General features: G+C 33.9%; 3 protein-coding genes and 1 long non-coding RNA gene across 8 annotated transcripts; 2 read left to right on the forward strand and 2 right to left on the reverse strand.

The window, feature by feature from the left end:
- Positions 1-477: 477 nt before the first annotated feature.
- On the forward strand, positions 478-2,277 carry LOC132602515 (uncharacterized). The gene is made up of 3 exons (XR_009567810.1): positions 478-572; positions 855-1,207; positions 1,276-2,277. It is a non-coding gene; the product is annotated as an uncharacterized LOC132602515 (long non-coding RNA).
- Positions 2,278-4,001: 1,724 nt separating this feature from the next.
- Positions 4,002-5,282, reverse strand: LOC132601841 (uncharacterized). Its single transcript, XM_060314901.1, has 3 exons — positions 5,252-5,282; positions 4,556-5,166; positions 4,002-4,436 (listed from the first exon to the last, which is right to left on the reverse strand). The coding sequence occupies exons 1-3, from the start codon at positions 5,280-5,282 to the stop codon at positions 4,002-4,004; spliced, it is 1,077 nt and encodes a 358-aa protein (XP_060170884.1).
- A 7,697-nt stretch (positions 5,283-12,979) lies between these two features.
- Positions 12,980-18,912, forward strand: LOC132604024 (probable rhamnogalacturonate lyase B). Of its 4 annotated transcripts, none has more exons than XM_060317339.1 (16): positions 12,980-13,271; positions 13,411-13,731; positions 13,814-13,935; positions 14,192-14,251; positions 14,630-14,749; positions 14,846-14,965; positions 15,329-15,470; positions 15,578-15,748; positions 16,280-16,435; positions 16,528-16,634; positions 16,736-16,826; positions 17,070-17,211; positions 17,314-17,467; positions 17,586-17,702; positions 17,879-18,005; positions 18,402-18,912. In XM_060317339.1, the coding sequence occupies exons 3-16, from the start codon at positions 13,817-13,819 to the stop codon at positions 18,636-18,638; spliced, it is 1,863 nt and encodes a 620-aa protein (XP_060173322.1). In that variant the 5' UTR covers positions 12,980-13,271; positions 13,411-13,731; positions 13,814-13,816; the 3' UTR covers positions 18,639-18,912. The 4 variants fall into 4 exon arrangements, with proteins under 4 accessions (XP_060173322.1, XP_060173321.1, XP_060173323.1 ...); XM_060317338.1 differs by having other exon boundaries at positions 13,411-13,491; XM_060317340.1 differs by lacking the exon at positions 13,411-13,731.
- LOC132604025 (wall-associated receptor kinase-like 20) lies at positions 17,284-21,919 on the reverse strand. 2 transcript variants are annotated; one of them, XM_060317343.1, is made up of 4 exons: positions 21,090-21,919; positions 20,771-20,827; positions 19,262-20,323; positions 17,284-17,418 (listed from the first exon to the last, which is right to left on the reverse strand). In XM_060317343.1, the coding sequence occupies exons 1-3, from the start codon at positions 21,868-21,870 to the stop codon at positions 19,275-19,277; spliced, it is 1,887 nt and encodes a 628-aa protein (XP_060173326.1). In that variant the 5' UTR covers positions 21,871-21,919; the 3' UTR covers positions 17,284-17,418; positions 19,262-19,274. The 2 variants fall into 2 exon arrangements, with proteins under 2 accessions (XP_060173326.1, XP_060173325.1); XM_060317342.1 differs by lacking the exon at positions 17,284-17,418 and having other exon boundaries at positions 19,009-20,323.
- Positions 21,920-22,855: the final 936 nt, after the last annotated feature.

Here is a 22,855-nt window from a genome sequence, read left to right on the forward strand (position 1 = left end):
TATGAAACGTGTAGCTGGTATGCATGCTGGAATTGGTGAAGCATGTGATAATGATCAAGATGATCTAGAAGCATTAAAGAGTCTACATGATCAAGAAGAATTGAAGATTCAAGGTCATTCTTTTGCTTGATATAATTAGAATCTGCCATACTTACATCTAAAAAATCATATATGAAAACTATATATAAAGTGTATTAACATAGCTTCTATTTAGTAGAGAATATATTGGCATCATTTCTCTAGGATTTTTCATTTTAATTACATGACAATTGAAATTACTTTGTATGAATGTATGGTCTAAATAAAGTTTTAGCTGAATCTTTCGAGTGTAGTCCATTTGGTGTTAATTATATTAGTAGGTATCATATTTCTCACCCATAAATCCATTCAGAAAACTATATAAAAAGTGTTGCAAAAAAATTATTTAATTGTCAATTCAGTATTTAACTTCTGGACATAATTATTTATGCAAAATGTAGTTGGTGTGCATGATGGGTTTGATGGAGCCGGTGATAATTGTCTATTTCATCAAGAAGTCTCAATGATTCATAGTGAACATGTTCCTAATTTAGGTAAGGACTTCACTGTTCATTGAAATGTATTTGTTTGACAGAGGGTTTTATGCAGTAGCTTTCCATTTACTTTCATGTATATATCTGATAGTATATGTGTTAATACTACCTGATAGCTTTCTTGTACATTCATGCTTGACTTGTGAATTGTCTGAATCATGAACTTACTGTGCATGATGGAGATGTTAAATTGTATAGATGCTAACACTGTTAGTTTCATACAGTTTCTAAAGATTTATGAAATATATTGTATTAAATTTTTTGAAATTTTGAATTTTGCAGATACTTCTTTAGATGATGTGGTGTTGGAATTGATAAAATGGGTAGTTTCTGCAATTCTGTCTCCAAAACCCCTACTCTAGATGACATTAGCGAGACCCAGATTGTTGCGATTGAAAACAGTTACTATTCTAACAATGTCACTCCTGAACAACAACCAAGACTCAGAAAGACTGGAAAATACAAATCATCTATGTATGTTGGTTTTAGTTCAGCTGGCAGCAGCTTGGGTAAATCACCTATATATTTCAACATAAACATCCTTTTGCAAATTACAATGGATTCAAAGTTGATGATGCACTGCTCAATGAATTTACATCTTGGGTATATGCTAAAGTCTCTAAACGGAAGAACGGGTATGTATAAAATATATTATTTATTTAACTATTTCTCTTGCAAACATTTATGGCTTTTTGCGTTCCAGAATTTCAGCATACACTTTAAAGAACAACAAGATTGTCAATCCTTATGATTTGGGAGTTAAGAAAGTTGACAAAATGGAGTGGTTCTACAATGTCATTCAAACTGGGAAAGCGTGGGAAGACTCGGTATGTTGTCTCCAAATTTCTGATTTGCTTATTTCATTTTTTATTTGTTGTATGAAAAATACTTTCAAGCTGAATTTTTGGGTGTTGCAAGAATGGTAGTTTATGTTGAGATGGCATTAGGATATGTGTGTGGCCATTGTTAGCACAAATGTTATGTGGATTATATGATTTTGACGTTTATATGTATGAAATTTGTGTGGAATGTTGTTTTGAGATATCCATATGTGTATGAAATGTGCATATATCAGTATGCATATTATAAAAACTGATATATGACTGTTAAACTGAATACTTAATAACAGAAATTCTTTACCATTCTTACTTATATTTTAATTGACATTCTTTTTTTAGCATATTGATGTCATTATGTATTACTTGAGGAAAAAGGCAAAGTATGGTCCAAATAACCCAGTGAGATACACAAAAACAGATTGTTTTTTCATAAAGTGGGTTGAGGCTATCCACAAGCAGTACAAGGAATACAAAAATGATAAGCGTTTTATTACTGCTGATCATAATGTGGCAAAAATTATTCGTGGGTTTAAATTGATTGCAAATATTGCTTGGGATAGAGTTGATAATATGCTCATCCCAGTCAATATAAGCGAAGAATACCATTGGGTGTTAGTTGTTTTATGTATGAAAAGAAGGTGTCTCTACGTATATGATTCATTCCCAGGTGGGGCTATGCATACTAATTCAATTCGAGAAGTTGTTAAAAGGCTGGCCACCATGATACCTCTCTTTTTTAATTGCACTGGATTTTATGGGAAAAGGAATGACATAAACTGGATAACTGAACCAACATATGTTGGGAAGAGCTTTGATGATTCTTTGGAATATGTCTTTGTGGATCATTTGCCAGAACAACATCCAAAGTCTAAGTATGTATCTCTATTTTATATAATGTTTTTAATATATTATAATGGTGGGCATACATATTAAATACTAATTGTTTCATTATGTTTGTGATTATTTACAGTGATTGTGGGTTATACACATGTGCATTTGCTGAATATATCAACCAAGGTGTATTTGAAATTTCTGAAGAAGATTTTGATGCAGCTCTTCATCGTCAGAGGTATGGTGCGCTGTTGTGGGATTATGCAAGAAAAAAGCAGGCTGATGGAGCTATTAGTGAGAGTGAAGTAACATGAAATGTTACCAGCAGATTGGGTGGTCCAAAAATTTGCAAGGAACCAGTACCTGAAAGGGAGAAATTATCAAGACTGAAACGAAAAGTTTAGAATTCTTAGAATTAGTGACTAGTTATCAGTTTGTTGGTGTAAGAAAGATGATTTTTGTTGGTGTTGGCCTAAGTAGTTGACTGATTTTGTTGGTGAATTAAGTTTGATTAATATGATACTTTTATTATTCTTACACCTTATATCATTAGTTTTTAATTTGTTTATCAATGTAGTTATGTTAATACAGTTCTTAATTTTAAATCAATGATCCACCATATTTGTTCTCTAATACACAAAATATACAGTATCTATAATATACACATGTTTTCACATGAAGTATATAAACTATATTAAACCAATGATCAACCACATTTGATCTTCTAATACATAAAATGTACAATATCCATACATATTTCATACATTATTTATACAATAATGATACAGTAAACAAATAAAATTCTTCCATCTTAATTTTTATACATTATTGATAAACTAAACAATATAAGATTTTATACATCATGATACGTGTTATATATATATATATATGTTGCATACATTATTTATACTATCTTGATACACTAAAAAGATATGAAATTTGTTGTGTTTCATATATATATATATATATATATATATATATATATATATATATATATATATATATGTATATATATGTGTGTGTGAAAATTGTTGTGTTTCATACGTTATTTATACAATAATGATACACTAAATGATACAATATCCATACATAATGTTGCATACATTATATATACATATGTTTCATACATTATTTATACAATAATGTATACACTAATGATACAATTTCCATTATATATGCAATCAATACGGTCATTTATAATGTATGGTGCATACATTATTTATACAATATTGATACACTAACAAGAATTTTGATCATTCAATAACATAACACTTTCCTTTTATATGAAACATGTTATGTGATACATTATTTATACAATATTGATACACTAAACAACTAAACTAATACCAACTAAAGTTCCTGATACATTATATATACAATATTGATACTCTAAACAACTAAAGTTCTACCTATTGCAGTTTTATACAATATTGAGTTGTTAAATAGAATGACATGATATTTCAACGGTTTTGATACAAATTTTACAGTCAAACTAAACAACTAAAGTTCTGATGCATTAAATATGCCAAAAAAAAAAAAAAAAACCTCCAACAAATTACATTGAAAAACAAGTTTATTACTACAACAACATGGAACAAAAAAAAAAAAAAATCCAGCCATGAAATAAAAAATAAATTCTTGCTAGCCATATTACAATAGACAATGCTGCGTCAAAATAAATTTAGAATTTATAAAGTAATGAGTGTCTACTAATAGTGAATGTAAAAAAATAAGAAAATTGGCTATATGGAATTTAATTTCATTTGGGCAAATTGCTACATGTCTTCTTGTTGTGCCCCTCTATGCCACACTTGCTACATGTCATCTTTGCCCTCTTAAATTTCACCTCATAAAATGGTTTCATTCTCTTAAACGATGGCCTCCCTGGAGGTCTTTTAGAATCTGGTGGTAAAACAATTTGTTCCAACACATCAAATGGTATCTCCCATGTACTCTCGCATGGAAGAGGTTCCACTGGTATGGCATATGTATCTTTGAAATTTTTATTGTTGTAGTAGGCAGAGCAGTAGTCCTCTCCATGTTGGTGCCTGTACATTATAGCAGCCAAAGCATGTCCACATGGTATCTCATCAAGTTGAAACCTTCCACAACTACAAATCTTACTTCGAAGACACACACTAAATCTCTTCATACCATCTGTTACTGTATGTAGGAATTCAGTGGAAGCCCTTACCTACCATAAAAAAGTTGGATCACAATTTAAATTCAGAAATTTAACAAAAAACATATAACATAAATACATACAACATAAATACATAAATCATACCCTATTCATACAGTTTAAATACTTACAGTCATGCGGTGTGATAATTCCTTGTTATCCTCATAAGCTTCATTGTACTCATTAGTAAGATCAGTGAATGTATTTCTCCCTTCTTCACTGTGTTTTTCATTCCAAGTTTCAATCAATTGTCTCATGTAATCCATTAACTTACAGACTGGAAATTCTCTAGCTTTGGCAATGCTGTTGTTTATAGATTCAGCAATGTTTGAAGTCAACGTCCATGTCCTCTTCACTGTTGCATATACCCGAGACCATTTATGATACCCACTATCAAATAAGTATACACCCAACTTCTTATCTATTGTGTCCAGCCTTCCCATGAGTTCACTAAATTCTTGAAGAGTGTATGCTTTAGCTAATGCAAAGTATAGTCTCCTGACCTGTTCTTTATTTCCCCTGCATTTCTTAAGTAAATTATTCCACAAATGCCAAATACATGCATAATGAGTTAGCCCGGGATATACTAATGCAGAAGCTTTCCATATACTATCATGTCTATCTGATACAATGCACATATTCTCCCTTTCACCAAAAGCTATCCTAAATCTCTCACAGAACCATGTCCAAGATGCATCATTCTCCGAATCAACTATTGCATATGCTAGTGGCAGTATACTACCTGTTTTTGTATAAAAATTATATGCAATCAATATGGTCATTTATAATTGAAATTTAAGCATAAAATTAAAAAAAATATTACAAACCTCCTGGATCTAGTGTGCTTGCTATTAGCATAGTTTATTCGTAAGTTGATTTTAGATGGGTGCCGTCAACAACTACTATAGGTCTACAATACTCCCATCCTCTAATACAAGGTTCCAATGCTACAAATGCATACAAGAAACGGTCTTCTGCTGTTTTTTCCAAACTAACAACTGAGCCCGGATATGTCTTTTCCAGGATGTAAAAGTAGCTTGGAACTTATTGTATAATTCAGTTGGATCCCCTCACAACATGTTTAATGCCTTTTCCTTGGCTCTATAAGCTTGCATGTAAGTCATTGTTAAACCATGTTGTTTCCTCATATCTGATGCTATATCCTTTGGTGTGTATACTCTTTTTGGATTTTCATACTTATCCATTATCATATTTCCAACAACCGCCGTAGTTGCTTGACGTCTTGAATAAATCCTGTCCTTTAATGAGCATGAATGTTGTTCACAAAATGATCTAATTTTGAAAAGCCCTGAATCATTCAAACTTGACGATTTAAAACTCCAAGAGCAATCATCCGCAGGGCACTCAAGACAATAGCTATTGTTGGAAGAAAGAAAAAAATCAGAAACAGATTTTATATACAATTTTCATACATATATCATACAACAATCCTAAACATAAATAATTGAAAGGATTGTTTAAAAGTTATATCTTACATATTATTCAACATATTGAAATAACATTAATTTTCATACCTTTTAGAACTAGATCTTCTAACCCGAAATTGGAATTGTTTCGAAAAGGCGTAGTTCTTCATAACCGCAACAATTGTTTCCTTGTCCTTATAAATCTGTTTTTCAGCAACAAATTCATATCGATTTTCGCTTATAATTCCATTTCGTTCACATTCCACAGCCTCAAAATCAACACTGGGAACCATGGCATTCAACTGATCAGTTTTTTCATTGTGTGAAGGTACAGATTGTATAGAATTCGTACCGTTGTCTCCATCGTCTTGGATTTCAATTAAATCCAAAGCTACATCCCTCAATGTAATACATAAAGGATACTTACTGAAGAAGTTTTTGTTTTCCTTTTTTTGGTCTAAATATACATGGACGCCCATATCGTTGTGTATGGTCATTGGCGGGCATCTGTCACTAACAATGTATTTAATCTCCAATCCTTGAATTGTTGTATCTATTCCTAGTTGAGCAGCAATCACTGTGACCAAACCACTAAACTTTGATTTGGAATCGTATAATATTCCTTCAACTTCAAAATTTACGTATCTACCTGTCAAAAAATTAAAAAAAAATACACATTATACGAACAACGATTATGATACAAATATAATACAAAGTGCATACACACTAACGACACATTACATAATCAAATATATACATATTAGATTCATCATTCATACATATTTTATACACAACTATACATATCATATGGTTTTAAACGACAAACAAATAAAAAAAAAACATGAAAAAAAAAAATTTATAAGAAACTCGGCATTAACATATGGACACCTGATGCGTCCCATCTTCCATTGTGTTGTACCATTATTGAATGAATTGTCTCATCTGCCATTGAAACATACGAAATTTTTGATCCGGAACTTTGATATTGAATGTTTTATGAATTCTGCAATTTTCAACTACAGTTAAATGAATTTTCAAGACTCTTCAACCGTGATGGTGAAAATATGATTTTTACTTTAAATTGTCGTGGATTGTTGAAATCTGGGAGAAAAAAAAGGGGAGAGAAATTATGGGGAGCAGGATACTAATCGGTTACACCGTGATTTTTGGGTTTTCTTGAACCGTATATTAACTTCTTTTACTGTATTTGTTATTTTGTATAGGGTTTGTAAGTTTTCTAATCTTATTTTTGCAAACTTGAAAGTATTGGTATTTTTTGTAAATACACCCTCTCTCTCTCTCTCTCTCTCTCTCTCTCTCTATATATATATATATATATATATATATATATATATATATGTGTGTGTGTGTGTGTGTAGTCAGCCCTATAAATTTTCAGGCATTTATTTGCATCTTCTTGACTTTAACATTACGTTTGCTTTAGGTAATTAAATCTTTCTACTGAAATATATATAATGCTATTTAATTTATTTTTCTCAATGTATGGATAGTGTGTAAACCAAACCAGGAAGACTACTTTTTAAAGTACTCTTGTCATTTTCCGAGTGTGTGATATCAATTGTTTTGTCATCACCAGATCTATTATATAAAATGTTTGTTTATAGTTGATATACTGTTATATATCAAATATAGAATATTAGAAACTCCAAATTAAATTAGATACATAAAAAATTAGAAGAAAAAGGAAGAATACTTACCTGTGTGATAAATATTCAACCGTATTAACTATTCTCATGTGTCATCATCGCATTAAAAAATCTTCAGGCAACTGGAGTATATAATGACAAATAAAAATCTGGAACTTTTAATAGCATATATCAAAAGTCATTTTAAATCAAATGGATAATTATCAAAAGGATTAAAGTATTAGTTTAGTCAATGTAAGTTGTAAAGGTAAAATATCTATCTATCTTCTCTCAGTTCTAAAAAATGAAGGACGTATCTTGGCACAGCCCATTTTCGCTAGTTGTGTGATTACCCATCCTTAGGCGAATCAATTCTATGTTTTAAAATTATTTTGAGAACATGAATAAAGCAGGAAAAAGGCATGGTGTGATCATCAGCAAAAAGAAAGGCTCAAGGCCCAAGTTTAAGCAAACGAAGAAGAAGAGTGGGGTTTGCTATAGAGTAGCTGCTACTATGTTTGTTGCGCCGATGAGTGGAGAGGCTTCAGTTTGTGGACTTTTGGGTTCTGGCCCATCATGTTATGGGATGTTTCATTCTTGGTCCAATAGGAAAATACTAGGGGTGGGCGTTCGGGCCATCGGATTGGATATGAAATTTTCGATTTGGATATTCAATTTTCGGATTGAAGAAATTACAATACAAACCCAATCCAAATAAGTTCGGATTGGATTGGATTGGATATTTTAAGTTCGGTTTCGGATTATTCGGTTTGAATATTTCAGATTTGACTCTTGAGACTTAAGGTAAACTTATTAGGAACGAAATTCATGTATTAGTTCCACAGAGGTAAATCTAAATCTTAATTGCTCAGTAAAAAAAGTCTTCCAGTTCAAATTAGGATTAGCAAATCCAAGTCATGTCCAACATAGTAAATCCATACCAAATAAAAGCATTCTGGAGAAGTGGAAATGAACAAAATAAAATCTAAGTAGTCATTTGGAAAAATAACAAAGAACTCTGTCGTGGATGACACTAACGTGAGACTTTTGAGACTTGAGAAGTAAGAAACCCCTATTATATTTGATTTAGTAGAGAATTGTACATTTGATTTAATATTTTAATGGGTAGGGCCTTAGGTACTAATCTATTGGACCTTTAGAAACTAGACTTATTAGTACTGGGCACATATGATATAGGTAGGTCTGGATAAAAGGTATTCGAAAATCCATAGTACTAAATTCATATCCAATCCGAAATTCATAAATTTTAAAAATAAAATCCGAAGTCCAATCCATAATCCAAATATCCAAATCAAATATTTAAAAAGTTCGGATTTCGGTTTGGATCTCGGGTTGGCCCAAACTGTGCCCACCCCTAGAAAATACAGTCTTTTGAGCTACTATTTCATTATAGCCAGCTGATATTCTTTGTGACGGAGCGGACATCTTCGTGGTTGAAATCGACAGTTTGGTACAGCTCTGGCTGGAAAACTTTTCCGGCGGCATCTTGTTTTTCTCCGATAATCCTTGCGTGTGTGTGAATTGTGAATAATAAGTGTATCATTGGTGTGTATAAATTATACATTGATTATACGCTGATTATTATATTTATTATACACAAATAATACAACAATGATATATTTTTTTATACATATACTATAGGGATACATATTCTATACAATAATGATACAGGTTTTATACGTATGATACATTTTCTATACACATACAATAGTGATACATATTCTATACAATAATGATACCGTTTCTATACATATTATGGAATTAGTTGAAAAAGGACTACAAAATGAAATTAAGTTTCTTGGGCCGTCCAGTGTCAATAGGTTCACCCGGATGACCATTCATGTCTTTGTCCTAATAAAGTAAACACTTGGGCCACAATGAAAACTGTAGAAATAGATCATTCGTGAAGTCATTGGGATTGAAACAACTCTTATGATTAGACTGGGTAAGTTGTTTTCTTTGTGAAACCAAATCGGCTTTTCCCTTCATTATTATGTGGAAAATACTACTCCTGTGTATTTTAGGTCATGACAGTATTTTATGTAACGTGTAACACATTAGCTTTGTAACTTAATTATAAATTATTGATTAGTTCTCCCACAGCCCCCTACTCCCCCATACAGTTTTTTTTTTTTGATAAGTAATGATCAGAACTTTCCCATTTTATATTTTGCAATTATCGTTTAATTTAGAGAATCAAATGAGTTTCTTTTTATATATATTTTTTTTTTCATATGCCTTTCAAAAATATTTTAGATTATGAGTTATTAATATGTGTCTTGCCCAAGCCAAGGAACTTACGTCAAAATGATCCAAATGAAATTGACATTTTTTTTTTAACTAGGAAATGTTCGGTATCCATTAGAAAATCTTGAGAAACGCTGTACACTGATGTCCAGGGGTGACTCAACATAGTTGGAGCCTGGAGGCCTAAGGTAAAAAATTGATCCCTTTCAAAAAAAGGTTCACTAATATATTATTTGACAACTATCTTTCTAGCTTTTTTATAAGGGGAAAGGACACAAATGGCCACTGGGTCATCAATAATCCCATGCGCTAGCCCATCTATTCCCAAACCCAAAAATTAGCCCATAAACTATTCCCATCGGGTAGCCAAAATCTGTAGCAAGCCTTTTGTAGCGACTAAACGTCGCTACAAAAGATTTAAAAAGTCGCCACTAAAGGCTGACCGGTCCAACAGCCCCATCGCTTTTTTTTTTTGAAAAAAAAAAGTTAGACTTTTTGTGGCAACTAAAAGTCGCCACCAAAGGGCTGCTACAGAAAAATCAGGCTTTTTAGTGGCAATTAAAAAAGTCGCCACTACAGGTTAAATATCCCAAAACATGTATAATATGTGTATATTTAGTAAGAAATATCCCAAAAAACTTTGAGGCGATTTTTGTATATAATATGTATCGTTTGTGTATAAAAATATGTATCGGTACCTATCTGTAATGTATAGAAACTGTATAAAATATGAATCACTAAGGTATGTATAATTTTTTTATATAATATGTATCATTTGTGTATATAATGTGTATTATAGAATAGAAAATTGTATCATTTTTGTATATAATATGTATCATTTTTGTATAGAAAGTGTATATATAATTCCAGCACGTGCATATAAACTATATCAGTCTTGTATAGAAAGTGTATCATACGTAAAAAAAATGTATCATAAAAACCGTATCATTGTGGTATATAATATGTATCACTATTGTACATGTTAAAAATAAATATCATATCATTATTGTATAATATGTGTATAATAAATATATAATTAACGTATAATTTATCTATAATAAATGTAAGATTAATTCCAGCATATGTATATAAAATGTATAATTCTTGTATATAAAGTATATATATAATTCTAACATAATGCTGTAGCAGCCCTTTAGTAGCGACGTTTTTGTGGCGACTAAAAAGTCCTTTTTTTTTAAGTGTTGGGTTGTTGGGCCGGCCAGCCTTGGCATTATTTTGGGCCGACCGGAATTTTTTTGACATTAATTTGATCCGACCGGACACCTAGTGAGATTAAGCCCAAATAGTGGTTAAATGGGAGATTAGTTTGGCTGAGTGAACACACAGTGTCCTTTAATGATTCCTTCTAATAATGTTTTTTAATTGATAATATAGCTAATTGATTTAATATCTCTTGAGACATTATTGATCTTAGGTGATATATTATAAATTTTAATTTTGAAAAGGTTCTTTGCAATGAGGCTAACTTTTAACATAATTTTATATAAAAGTTTAGGTGATTTGATATCTCTTGAGACATCTATCTTGTGTTTGTTTTACTTCACCAAACATTGATGTCTAAATAATGTTATAGGAGTATACGTTTAATACTCTTTGATACTCCATCAATGTCCCCGAAAGATTAAACAATTTGTAAATTTTATATATCAAATACGTAAATTACAAATTGGCTGACATACCAACTATTATTAAAACGGTTAAACCACTTATGATAAGACTCCTGCCAGAAGAAAGACAAGGTTGTGGACTTGTGGCGTTGTGCCAATTATTTCCTAGTCTCAATTTGTAATTATTTTATACAGATAAGTTGCCCTAGTGGACTTGTGGCGTTGTGCCAATGATTTCCTAGTCTCAATTTATAATTATTTTATACAGATAAGTTGCCCTAGAAAACAGACTACACCTCATTTATTTAGGGTCATATCTGCAGCTTGTTCCCTATCATTTTTAGCAAGTGTCAATTATCCTGTGGTTGGTCAAGGCCCTATGTCCTTGAGTATCTTTTAGTATATACCTTCTCACCATATAGGTTTTTACCTAATGTGAGTTCGAATTAATTGAATTAATAGACAGTACCCAATAATTAAATGAAAAAAACACGAGACGAAGGTATATACGTGGCTTATGATATAGGGGTAATTTGGTATGTCGGATAAGCATAAATAATTCTGTGATAAAAATTTAGTAATACCTAATCCCTTGTTGGGTTACTAATCCTAGAATAAGTTATATCAGAATTAAAAGTAGTACCTAGATAAGTTATTCGTGCCACATAGTACAATGGTACCAGGATTAGTTATCCCTGAATACAATAATGAAAATGACAAAAATAGCCCTGAGAGGATTAGTAATGGCATGTGTTTGTGGTGTTCATAATTCAATAACAATCCAACAGTTAATAAAAAATAATGCTAGAATAATTAATCTTGGTATAACGTAACTAATCTTAGCATAACTTGTCTTCAAACCAAACGAGGAAAAAATGAAGAAGAAAAGACAGGATTGGGAAGTATCTGAAAAAAGCATGAAGTGTAACAATGATAAAAGTAGTACTGAGAACAAGTAAATACAAACAGAATACAACATGCAACAATTTGGTAAAAGGAAAAGAAAAAAGGAGACAGAACGGAACAAGATTGACAGATTTTTTTAGTTTGTGAGAATAAGATTGAGAAATGTAATGAGGAAAACATACGACAAAATGTCACGATCGAACCAAGAGTGTTGCTTTTCGTGCCTTTGTCTTTTTGAGACAGATTCAGAATTATCTCTTCTAAGTTACGTGTTCATACAATTATGCCTTTCAAATATTTTCAACTCGTGGACACTTGCTGTCATTATCAGCTTTTACATTGGGGTTATATTATATATATTTACACTACTAATATAATTTTAAATAAATTTAGCAGGTTGTTTTTCTATTTTCCATTCTATTATCTTTAAACTTGCTATAAAAAATTATAGTGCTCGTTCCATCCCAATTTATGTAATTGTATTTGACTGGCATAAAACTTGAGAGAGAAAAAAAATTGAAACTTGTGACCTAAAACAAACTTTACAAATTTCTGTGATTATAAACTATTTCATTTTGAGTAAAACAAGAAATTTAAGAATAAATTATTATCAAATTTGAAAATGGGGCTGACAGAAAAAGAAAAATTAATAGATAAAGTGAGACGAAGAGTACTATTTACTATTACAGGTCAATTTAACGTGATAATTGTATGAGCAAGTAACTACAAGTTTGAGAGTACAGTACGGTTATGGCGTGTGTTTATGGTGTTCATAATTCAATATTATTATACTAATAATGTCTGATGGGGCTAAGCAGTGCCGTGCTGGACCAAATTTGCATGATAATCAGGCAATAATGCTCTGCACAAAAGGAATTACGTTTAAATATGCATCTCTATCCTCTCCTACAAACCTATAAATAACCAAAGGCGGTTCAAATTTTGAAGCATATTCAGATCCATACTACACTGGTAATAAGAACTGACCATTGTATTCTTTGGAACAATCATGTCTTTTTTTTTCTTTTTTTTTTTTTTGTGTGTGTGGCTAAACTCTCTTTATATATGAATGTATATATTGATATGTACATCTTTCTTCTTCATTGCACAGGTGGGGACACACAAGAAAAATATACTTATTAGGCAAACAATGTCTTCTACAGGACTGCAGTTAAATGTTCAAAATGACTATGTAAAGTTTATCTTTTTTTGCCAATCATGCATATTCTTTAGAACTTAGTGCTATTAACTTTGTTTTTTCATAATAGTTTCTTTTTTCTTGGTAGTAATCACACACTTAATAGTTGTTTTCGTTAGCTTTAGTATGTATCTGCCTTTGAGAAATTAGCTTAGAAACAAGGGAAGCTCTGTCTTGCTGGTTGTTTGGTTTCTCTCTATTCTCGGGCTGGAAATCGAGACCTCGGTTAACAGTGTTGAAATCTCATCCATCCTATCATAATCCTGTTGGTAAAGATAACTTTTTTGTCTTTCTATAAGAGTGTTTTCATTTGTAGGTGATGATAAACAATGCGGTTGTGGAAATAACTTGGACAAATCCAGGAGGAATTATCAAAGGAATAAAGTACAAGGGAATTGACAACTTGCTGGAACTAAACAACAAAGATTTGAATGGAGGGTAAGGATAAAGAAGGTGTTATCACAACTCCTCCTTTGTTTTCTGATTCAGTCTGAGCCTCTCTCTGGTCATTCCTCTTAGGAACTATCTTAAGGCCTTTATATTTATGTCGTATTGTAATTTCTGATGAAAAAAGAAATCTGTCTTTGAGGACGTACAAAATCTACTACAATATCCGCATCTGTCTTTCAGCATTTTATTAAGATGATTGTAGTTGAAAAAATAGTGATTTATTTGAAGCTGTCAAAACAAACAGGTTTTGGGACCTTAATTGGAGCGAGGCTGGTAGTAAAAAACCAAGGGGAAAGTTTGACACGTATGTACTCTTTACCTTCATCCTTTTCCTACAGAAAAAGTTTAATATTGCTTAGAAGTAACAGGTGGAATGCATAATTAGTTACATTAAAGAGATCTTATATTCTTTGAACTTGCCTTTTCCTACTATAGAGAACTGTTAATGTTCACATTTAGGCTATGTTGCTCGGTCTTTTCAGAAATGACATGGGGTGCACAACTGCATATCGGAACCTTCAAAAATAGAGCATTTATTGGAGGATCCGACAGAGGTGCAGCCTCATTTTTGGTAAGTCCAAACAACATAGCCTTTAGGGGTGCTGAAGTGAATTAACCAAGGTTGAGAAAGTATAGAGATTGTTTTAGCTTCCTTCTTTTATTGTGCGGGTTATTAATGCAGGATTGAAGGGACAGATTTACAAGTTATAGTGGAAAATGAGGAGCAGATTGAGCTTTCATTCACAAGAATGTGGAGTCCAGCAGTCATGGGTGAACAAGCTCCTTTGTTTATTGATAGGAGGTTCTTGCTTGAATTTATTAGATAGTTTTCTTTTGAAGTTCCATTATATTTCCTCGTAAATGATCGTAAACGACTTGGATTCAAACTTATTTGCAGATTTGTAGTATTCCGTGATGTCCCAGGATTCTACTCGTACGCCATCTTTGAGCACACGAAAGATATGCCTGCTTTCAACCTTAACACCACCAGAATCGCTTTCATGCTCAATAAAGAAAAGTAAGAATCTGCATAGCTATTTTTTTAAAACGAAGCAGCACGTTGAAGTAAACAAACTTGATTCATTCGCAATGGTCATGCTCCTTTTTTATTTGATATTCTATCATGGGAAAGGAATTACTCTAAGAGGTGAGGGAAAGGGATTACTCTAAGAGGTGAAGAAAAGGAAAGAAAAAGATAAGATGTAAAACCTTAAAATGTTTGGATGTAGCCGAAAATGCATTTGTCTGACGTTCTTTTGAAAGCTCTCTTCGTAAAACAGAATATTGTTTCCTTACGGATATAAAATGATCAAAATCTAATATACTATCGAAAATGGAAACAAGAAGAAGTAATTCTCTATTATCCTTCTGGCATTACCAGGTTTCACTACATGGCCATAACAGATGATAGACAGAGATTTATGCCTAGTGCAGAAGACCGGCTTCCAGGCAGAGGTGAACCGCTAGCCTATCCTGAAGCGGTTCTCCTCGTTGATCCTATAGAACCTGAGTTCAAAGGAGAGGTATTATAACTTATCAGAATTTACAGCATTTAACAAGTAAGGCTGTATTGTAAATTAGAGTTTATAGTGCACTTAATTTACTGTCTCCTTTGGATCCCCAAGTGCAGGTGGATGACAAATATCAGTATTCACTTGAAAACAGAGATAATCACGTGCATGGATGGATATGTTTTGACCCTCCTGTGGGGTTTTGGCAAATCACTCCTAGCAATGAATTTCGAACAGGAGGACCTTTCAAACAAGATTTAACCTCTCATGTGAACCCGACCACCCTTGCCGTACGTGGCTAACATACTCATTTTTGCTAACGACCGATTATAAACAGATTGCTGTTAGCTTGGTTTCACCAAAAATATGCATTTAGGGGTTGTTTGCTTGCTAGTTAGGAAGTAAGTTATTCATGTATTAGAGGTTTCAGCAAAAATGTGCATTCCAGCATAACGAGTACCCTTTTTGGTAACGTTTTAATTGCTATATATAAAATTCGGCACACCAAGTACAGTGTGTGGTTACCAGTTTATAATCCTGCAATGTCTTAAGCTATAAGTCAATTTGTGTATTATTTTATGCAGGATGGAAGATGGAATAACTAATACATGAATAACTAAACCCTGCATAACTAATCTCTGCATAATTCTAACCAGCAACCAAACCACCTCTTAGTTATCTTGTGATCCTCAGTGTCCTCCCAAGTTTTTCTAGTATACAGGTTGGCAAGTAATCAAAGACATGCAATAGTTTATATTAACACAATCACATAGAACTTTCTCTGGCCTAATCCCAAGTAATTTCTTAAAATTTGCTTGCAGATATTTCTAACTTCCCACTATGCTGGTACAGATCTTCTGCTAAAATTTGAAACCGGGGAGGAGTGGATGAAAGTCCTCGGCCCCGTGTTCACATATTTTAACTCTGTATCAGACAAAGAAATGGCTCTGTCGCTTTGGGATGACGCAAAAAGACAGGTCAGTGTCACGGAGAAGATAGAAGTTGAACCAACAAAACTATAACAGCACAGTACTATTCATGACATATTTTCACATTTTATACTATTTAGATGAACAAAGAAGTCCAATCCTGGCCTTACAGTTTCCCAGCTTCTGAAGAGTTTCCTAACTCTGGTCAAAGGGGCGTAGTTAAAGGTCGATTGTTAGTAAAAGACAGGTAGATTCCTCTCTTACCTTAATTCCACATTTTGCATTTCCAGGTTTGATAAGTATGTTGTCTAAGTTAGTCTTAGGTTAGCCTTATGATCTTATCGACAGATATTTAAGCAAGGAAAATTTACCTGGAAAAGATGCATATGTAGGACTAGCAGCCCCGGGAGATGCTGGATCATGGCAAAGAGAGAATAAGGTAATTTTCTCTTCCGCTCTAACCCGAACATGAAATGCAGTGCCTTTGAAAACGAGCTCATCTAACCTGGATCAATGTTAAAACCTATGTTGATCGGACTCTTCAAGTATACCACTTGGTGTGTGTCAGATCCTTCAAAAACTATCATTTTGGAGAATCTGACATAGGTGTGGCAACATTTTTGGCGGGTCCGGACAACATAGGTGTAAACCACTAATGCTATGCATATTGCCATTTTGCCAGGGTTACCAATTTTGGACTACAACAGATGAGGACGGATACTTTGCTATTAAGAACATACGTGCAGGCTCATATAATCTTTACGGATTGGTACCTGGATTTATCGGAGATTACAAGTATGAAGTTGTAATAACTACAACAGCAGGTTCTATTAAGAAGCAGCATTTTTTTTATTAGATTCCATGCTGAAGCTTTCTTCTTTATCGAAGGTTCTAACTTCTAACCGATGACATCAATGTTAATACAGGTTCTGATATTGAGTTGGGTGAGCTTGTTTATGAGCCTCCGAGAGATGGTCCTACCTTGTGGGAGATCGGTATCCCTGACCGCTCTGCTGCAGAATTCTATATTCCTGATCCAAACCCGAAATATGTTAACAAACTTTACATAAATCGAGACAAGTGAGCTTCCTTAACAATAAGACCAGTCACTGAATAAAGAAATTTACTCACATATATGTCTTGGACTTTTGTATAATCGGTAATTCTTAGAAATTTTTCTGTTGTAACTTCTTCTCAGATTTAGGCAGTATGGTTTGTGGGAGAGATATGCAGAGTTATATCCTGATAATGATTTAGTCTACACAGTTGGAGTCAGTGACTATCAGAAAGACTGGTTCTTTGCTCATGTTAACAGGTGAAAACTCCTCGATATACCAACATTTCTTTGTCTAATATTTTTTTGCAAATCACTCAGAGTTGTATTAGACGGTATGAAATCATTTTTCATAAAGGAAAGAATAAATCTAGTGCTATTGATGATTTCCTCCAGACTCCAAAGAACTGATCAGTGTGTAAATACTTGATGCTTAGGAATATAGGCGACAATGCATATCAAAGTACTACATGGAAAATCAAGTTCAAGATTGATAATGTAGATCAAGTTGGAGCATATACATTGCGCTTGGCGCTTGCAGCTGCTAATCATGCAGAATTACAGGTATTATATTACAAAGTCTTTACATAATGTGGGCATGAATTGAATTGGTTGGTGCCGTTGTATACCACCTAGTAATAGCCTATCTAATCAAGCTACTGGGAAGCCAAAAGTGTTTATTATAGAGAGTTGAGGTGTTTGGCCTAGCTTTTTCCTTATAAGCACTTTTGGAATCTTGACCTAGTACAATTACTGCCCTAACATTGGCAAAAGTGATTTCGAATTAATTAGTCAAACACAAACTGCTACTCTCCAAAAATACCTTTTTGAAAAGCACTTGTGACAAACAGCGGTTTCCGAAATAGGCGGAGTTTGGGAGTTTGCCAAACAGGCTATAAATGTCTGTTGCTAGTTAACTAATAGTGGAAGACTAACATGACTTGAAACCTCTTGTAAAAGGTCCGGATCAACGATCCAACAGCAGATCCTCCCCTACTTTCAAGTGGAGAAATTGGAGGAGACAATGCAATTGCAAGGCATGCTATTCATGGGATTTACTGGTTGTTCAATCTGACAATACATGGTTCTCTACTTTTGGGAGGAGAAAACACCATATTTTTGACACAAGCAAAGACAGCCAACATTTTGCAGGGGATTATGTATGACTATATTCGATTGGAAGGTCGCTCAAGCTAGAGTGAAAGCCATTATTTAATGTTTCCACAGAGCAAATCCCAATAGAACTACTACTCATTTGTTGCTACTTCATAATGCAAATAAAATAAAAAATTACATTTCTATAGCATTCCAGCATTTTATAAACATAGAGCTTCATCAGCTTGATAGACTTCTTCGTGTTGGACAGCCTGAGATGGATTTTACCTGCCAATATTTGGCTACTAGATTGGGAGTCAAGTTTTTATGTATCAAAATAATAAAATTTTCTCCCCTGGTATTCACCTTTACTTTATATTAATGGTGTCATCTCACATACAATATGCCGTGTTTTTGGTTCAAACAGCGACTCAGCGTATATATCCAATGCAGTTAATTTACTCAAGGCGTCTAGCCAAAAAAAAATATGGGATCTTTTGCTTTGCCTTCTCAAGAGAGTTCCTTGAAAGGTGAACAAAATTTCGGAAAACGAGAATACTATCCCTAAGTGGACTTGGCAGGAAGAGGATGGAAAAGAGATAAAAAGGCAACTCTAGATATGTGTGTATAAACTAACTCACTCACTCTCTAGTTGTATTTACAACAAACAAGCTCTCAAAGAAGAACACTCAATCAACCTAAAATACACACAAGAATGCATTTACCATTTTGAACATGTCATTGATTTCTTGCTTTTGCAGTAGCAATAGTGAGTATGTACTCAATCTCCTCGGCTACTTCTTTCATGGGAGGCCTGCTTTGTCTTCTTTCCTCCAAGCAACTGAGAGCCAGAAATCCGAGTGCCTTCATTGTCTCCAACTCCAAGCTGGTTGCTCCCTCCTTTAATGCAGGATCAACAGCATCCATTATTCTCTCTTCCTCTATCAACCTTGCCACGTATACAGCCAAGTTCACATCATCCTGTTCCCGATTAAAGTCTATTGCCTTTTGGGATGTCAAGAGTTCCAACAACACAACCCCGAAACTGTACACATCACTCTTGTCTGTCAATTGATAGTTCCTGTAGTACTCAGGGTCAAGATAACCGAGGGTACCCTGAGCACAGGTGGACACATGACTCAGATCCGCATGTGCCAACCGTGAAAGACCAAAATCCGAGACCTTAGCATTCAACTTTTCATCGAGCAGAATGTTGCTAGACTTGACATCGCGATGGTAAATGGGAGGAACTGCAGAGAAATGCAAGTAAGCAAGTCCCTCTGCAGTTGCGTGGGCGATGCTGAGCCGGAAATTCCATGTTAGAAATTTGCTTTTCCCATGCAAATGATCATTAAGAGTTCCATTCGGGACATACTCATAAACCAGCAATGGCTGTTCAAGCTCAACACAACAACCTAGAATGCCCAAGAGGTTCTTGTGGTTAACCTGACAAAGTATTCTAACCTCATTGAGAACTTGATCAATGCCTTTAGTATTCCCTAGCTTGGCACACTTGACAGCAACCGCAGTACCATCATCAAGTGTACCATAGTAAACTTCACCATAACCCCCAGTGCCAAGAAGCCGGTCCTTAGAGAAATTGTTTGTTGCTTTCTTTATTTCTTTGCCTGTAAATAGCTTTGCAGATTTTATACCACCTGAGCTAAGAATATCTTCCCGTTCCCGAGCTAGTCGGTCTTGTGCATCCTTAATTCGCTTGTGACGTCTGTACACAAGAATCCCAATTACAGCAGCAATCACTGCCACACCCACCCCTGATGTCAAACCTGCGAATCCAAGAAACATTCAAGTATTTTTGGCAACTCATTAACATCAAAGACAATACTCCCTAAAAGTACATGTCACGTTTCACTTTCCAAGAGTCAAACATTCTAAGATGCCGTTTTCCCCCATATTGATATGAGAGAAATTACAACTTACAGTGCTTATCATATATTTTTTAAACATCTAAGTTACAATTTTAACATATTGCATAAATCTAGTAGTCAAATTGACTCTCGAAAAGCGAAACATGACAACTAATATGGGACAGAGGAGTATTGATCAACCAAGTTGAAAAAAAGAATGATATCAACCATGTTAATAGCTAGCTATTTTCGATTACTATAAGCTCCTTGAAGTCTCAAAATAGAGTAAAAACAGAGTAATCTGATCAAATTTACGTGAGATTTAATATCAGAAGCAGGTAAATTAAAGATCATTTTTTACAATACCTGCTATGAGTGCAGTGTGGTCGCTACCACAACCATCAGGATCTTGGCACGTCACATCTGCGTATCAAATTCAAACATAGTCAAAAATAGGTTCAGAAATACTCTCCCGTTTTGACTTAACACGAAATTTAAAAACATAAAGAAAACTTTTGAATATTGTGATTTTCAATTAAACATGTGTAGAATATACCAAAATACCCTCTAAATTTGTGCTCTTAAACAAGAAAAGTTGGAACTGAAAATTGTCAAGAGAAATTCTTTTTAAACGGACAAAAAAATGGAACCAGTTGATTCAGAAAATTATTTTATTTTAACTTACTCTGGGCACATAACGCGGCAATTGGGTCCCAATGAAACCCGGTATGACAAAAACATCTACTAACCCCACCACCACCACCATTCAAACCCGGGTCGGGTCTACACGTGGAGTCCGAATCACATTCGAACTGACCCGTACAAACCGGCTCTAACGGCAAAACCCACTGCAGTTCCAACCCGGGTTTTGCCCATCTACTCACAGGCAACTCCGCATCCAAGTTCACAAAACTCCTATAAGCCCGACAACCTGATTCCTTGACCCGAATCATATGCGACGTGGACGATCCACCTGCCCCGAAAGTACAGCAAATCGGCGTCTGTGTACATTCGAATACATCACCTCCACGACTTCCATTCAAGTACACGTGGCATAAACTGGATGAAGAGCAGTCGAGAGGTGACCTCAGCAGAGTTTCGGAGCAGTTAAGGAAAATGATTGTGTTGCTACTTGTGATGTTGAAAGGGAGTGATGAGTTTAACTGAATGCCAACGGTGGAAATATCCTGTGTGATGCAGGTGTTGGGTAAGAAAGGTGAGGGTTCGATAATAAGTCGTTGTGTTTCTGGATAAATGGAACTGATTGGATAGGAATTGTTGAGAGTATCGAATAAAAGTTGGGTGTCAGTGCAACGTATTTTGTAAGATTGATCGCCACAATCAGAGCCAGTGCTGAGTGGATAAGGGACAGGTGAGGAACCACAATCGGCGCACTGGCGAGCACAAAGTGCACTGGTGGTGCACATTAGCAGCACCAGCAGAGCTGCCATGGAAGAAGTTGCCATTTCTTTTTTTTTTTTTGTTTTTTGGAAGGTGAAGAGTTGGGGGTTGGGGGGGGGGGTTGATTTAAATCATTAAATGTAAATTATTCTTACCTTTTTTTTTTTTTTTTTTTTTTGTTGGGCAATGAGGTTGTAGTACTATATAGTTCATTGTATTGGTACGAGTTGGACTTTGGGGGATAGTGGAGGCAGCATAGTCAGAGATTTGGAAGCTTCATTTAGTATAAGATATTTCCAACATGTAATAGATTTTGCAGTAACATGTTAAAATTCTTGACTTTTGACTTCTATTGGTGGATGCACATTTTTCATTTTGCTTCTTGTTCAGTTCTTACTCCCTCCGTCTTAATTACGTATCGTGTTTTTCATTTACACTTTTTTTAAGAAAATTACGATATGTGTCTATGTTTGAAAATATTTACGCCACGTAGCTCATACTTTGAGTTTGTGGAAAAAAACAAAAGATATGAATACTCTATTCCAATTGTTTTTTTTTTTTTGACAGGAATCAAAAAGAAATATTTCAAAGCGATTCGATTTCATGCTAATGTAGCAGTATAAGAACTATTTCGATTTCGGTGAAGTTATAAATTAGAAAAACTCGAGAAATTTTAGACCGATTTTATATCATCCTTCAATTCGAATTAGCAAAAGCAATGTCTCCTTGCATAATATGGATTTCAAACATTCATGATCTAGAAAAGCATCTAATGAATTAAGAGTACAATCCATCCTGTTTAGCAGAATTCTTTGTTTTGTAATGGATAGTTGCAACTCCATAAAAAAGAATTCAGTCAAAAAAAAAATTTATTGAACCATTCCTATATTATATATGTGTATGTGTAAATACAGGTACCATCTATGAATCCATATATATATATATATATGGATTCATTTGGTTCTTTTTATTACCCGATTTAGCTCATATTTGTGTATAAACATCTTTTCTACACTACTATACACTTTATACAATGTTGATATAATATGT

This window comes from Lycium barbarum, chromosome 7, assembly GCF_019175385.1.
Source record: "Lycium barbarum isolate Lr01 chromosome 7, ASM1917538v2, whole genome shotgun sequence".
NCBI classification, from domain to species: domain Eukaryota; kingdom Viridiplantae; phylum Streptophyta; class Magnoliopsida; order Solanales; family Solanaceae; genus Lycium; species Lycium barbarum.

What these genes read in the sequence shown, in the direction of transcription:
- LOC132601841 (XM_060314901.1), bottom strand. Translation starts at nt 5,282, where the DNA reads ATGCTAATAGCAAGCACACTAGATCCAGGAG. An exon ending in AAGCACACTAGATCCAGGAG is followed by an intron (nt 5,167 to 5,251) that starts GTTTGTAATATT and finishes ATACAAAAACAG; the next exon opens with GTAGTATACTGCCACTAGCA. An exon ending in AATTATCACACCGCATGACT is followed by an intron (nt 4,437 to 4,555) that starts GTAAGTATTTAA and finishes TTTTTATGGTAG; the next exon opens with GTAAGGGCTTCCACTGAATT.
- LOC132604024 (XM_060317338.1), top strand. Translation starts at nt 13,450, where the DNA reads ATGTCTTCTACAGGACTGCAGTTAAATGTTCAAAATGACTAT. An exon ending in AACAAAGATTTGAATGGAGG is followed by an intron (nt 13,936 to 14,191) that starts GTAAGGATAAAG and finishes CAAAACAAACAG; the next exon opens with GTTTTGGGACCTTAATTGGA. An exon ending in TGTAATAACTACAACAGCAG is followed by an intron (nt 17,212 to 17,313) that starts GTTCTATTAAGA and finishes ATGTTAATACAG; the next exon opens with GTTCTGATATTGAGTTGGGT.
- LOC132604025 (XM_060317343.1), bottom strand. Translation starts at nt 21,870, where the DNA reads ATGGCAACTTCTTCCATGGCAGCTCTGCTGGTGCTGCTAATGTGCACC. An exon ending in TGCCGCGTTATGTGCCCAGA is followed by an intron (nt 20,828 to 21,089) that starts GTAAGTTAAAAT and finishes TTTGATACGCAG; the next exon opens with ATGTGACGTGCCAAGATCCT. An exon ending in CCACACTGCACTCATAGCAG is followed by an intron (nt 20,324 to 20,770) that starts GTATTGTAAAAA and finishes TTGGATTCGCAG; the next exon opens with GTTTGACATCAGGGGTGGGT.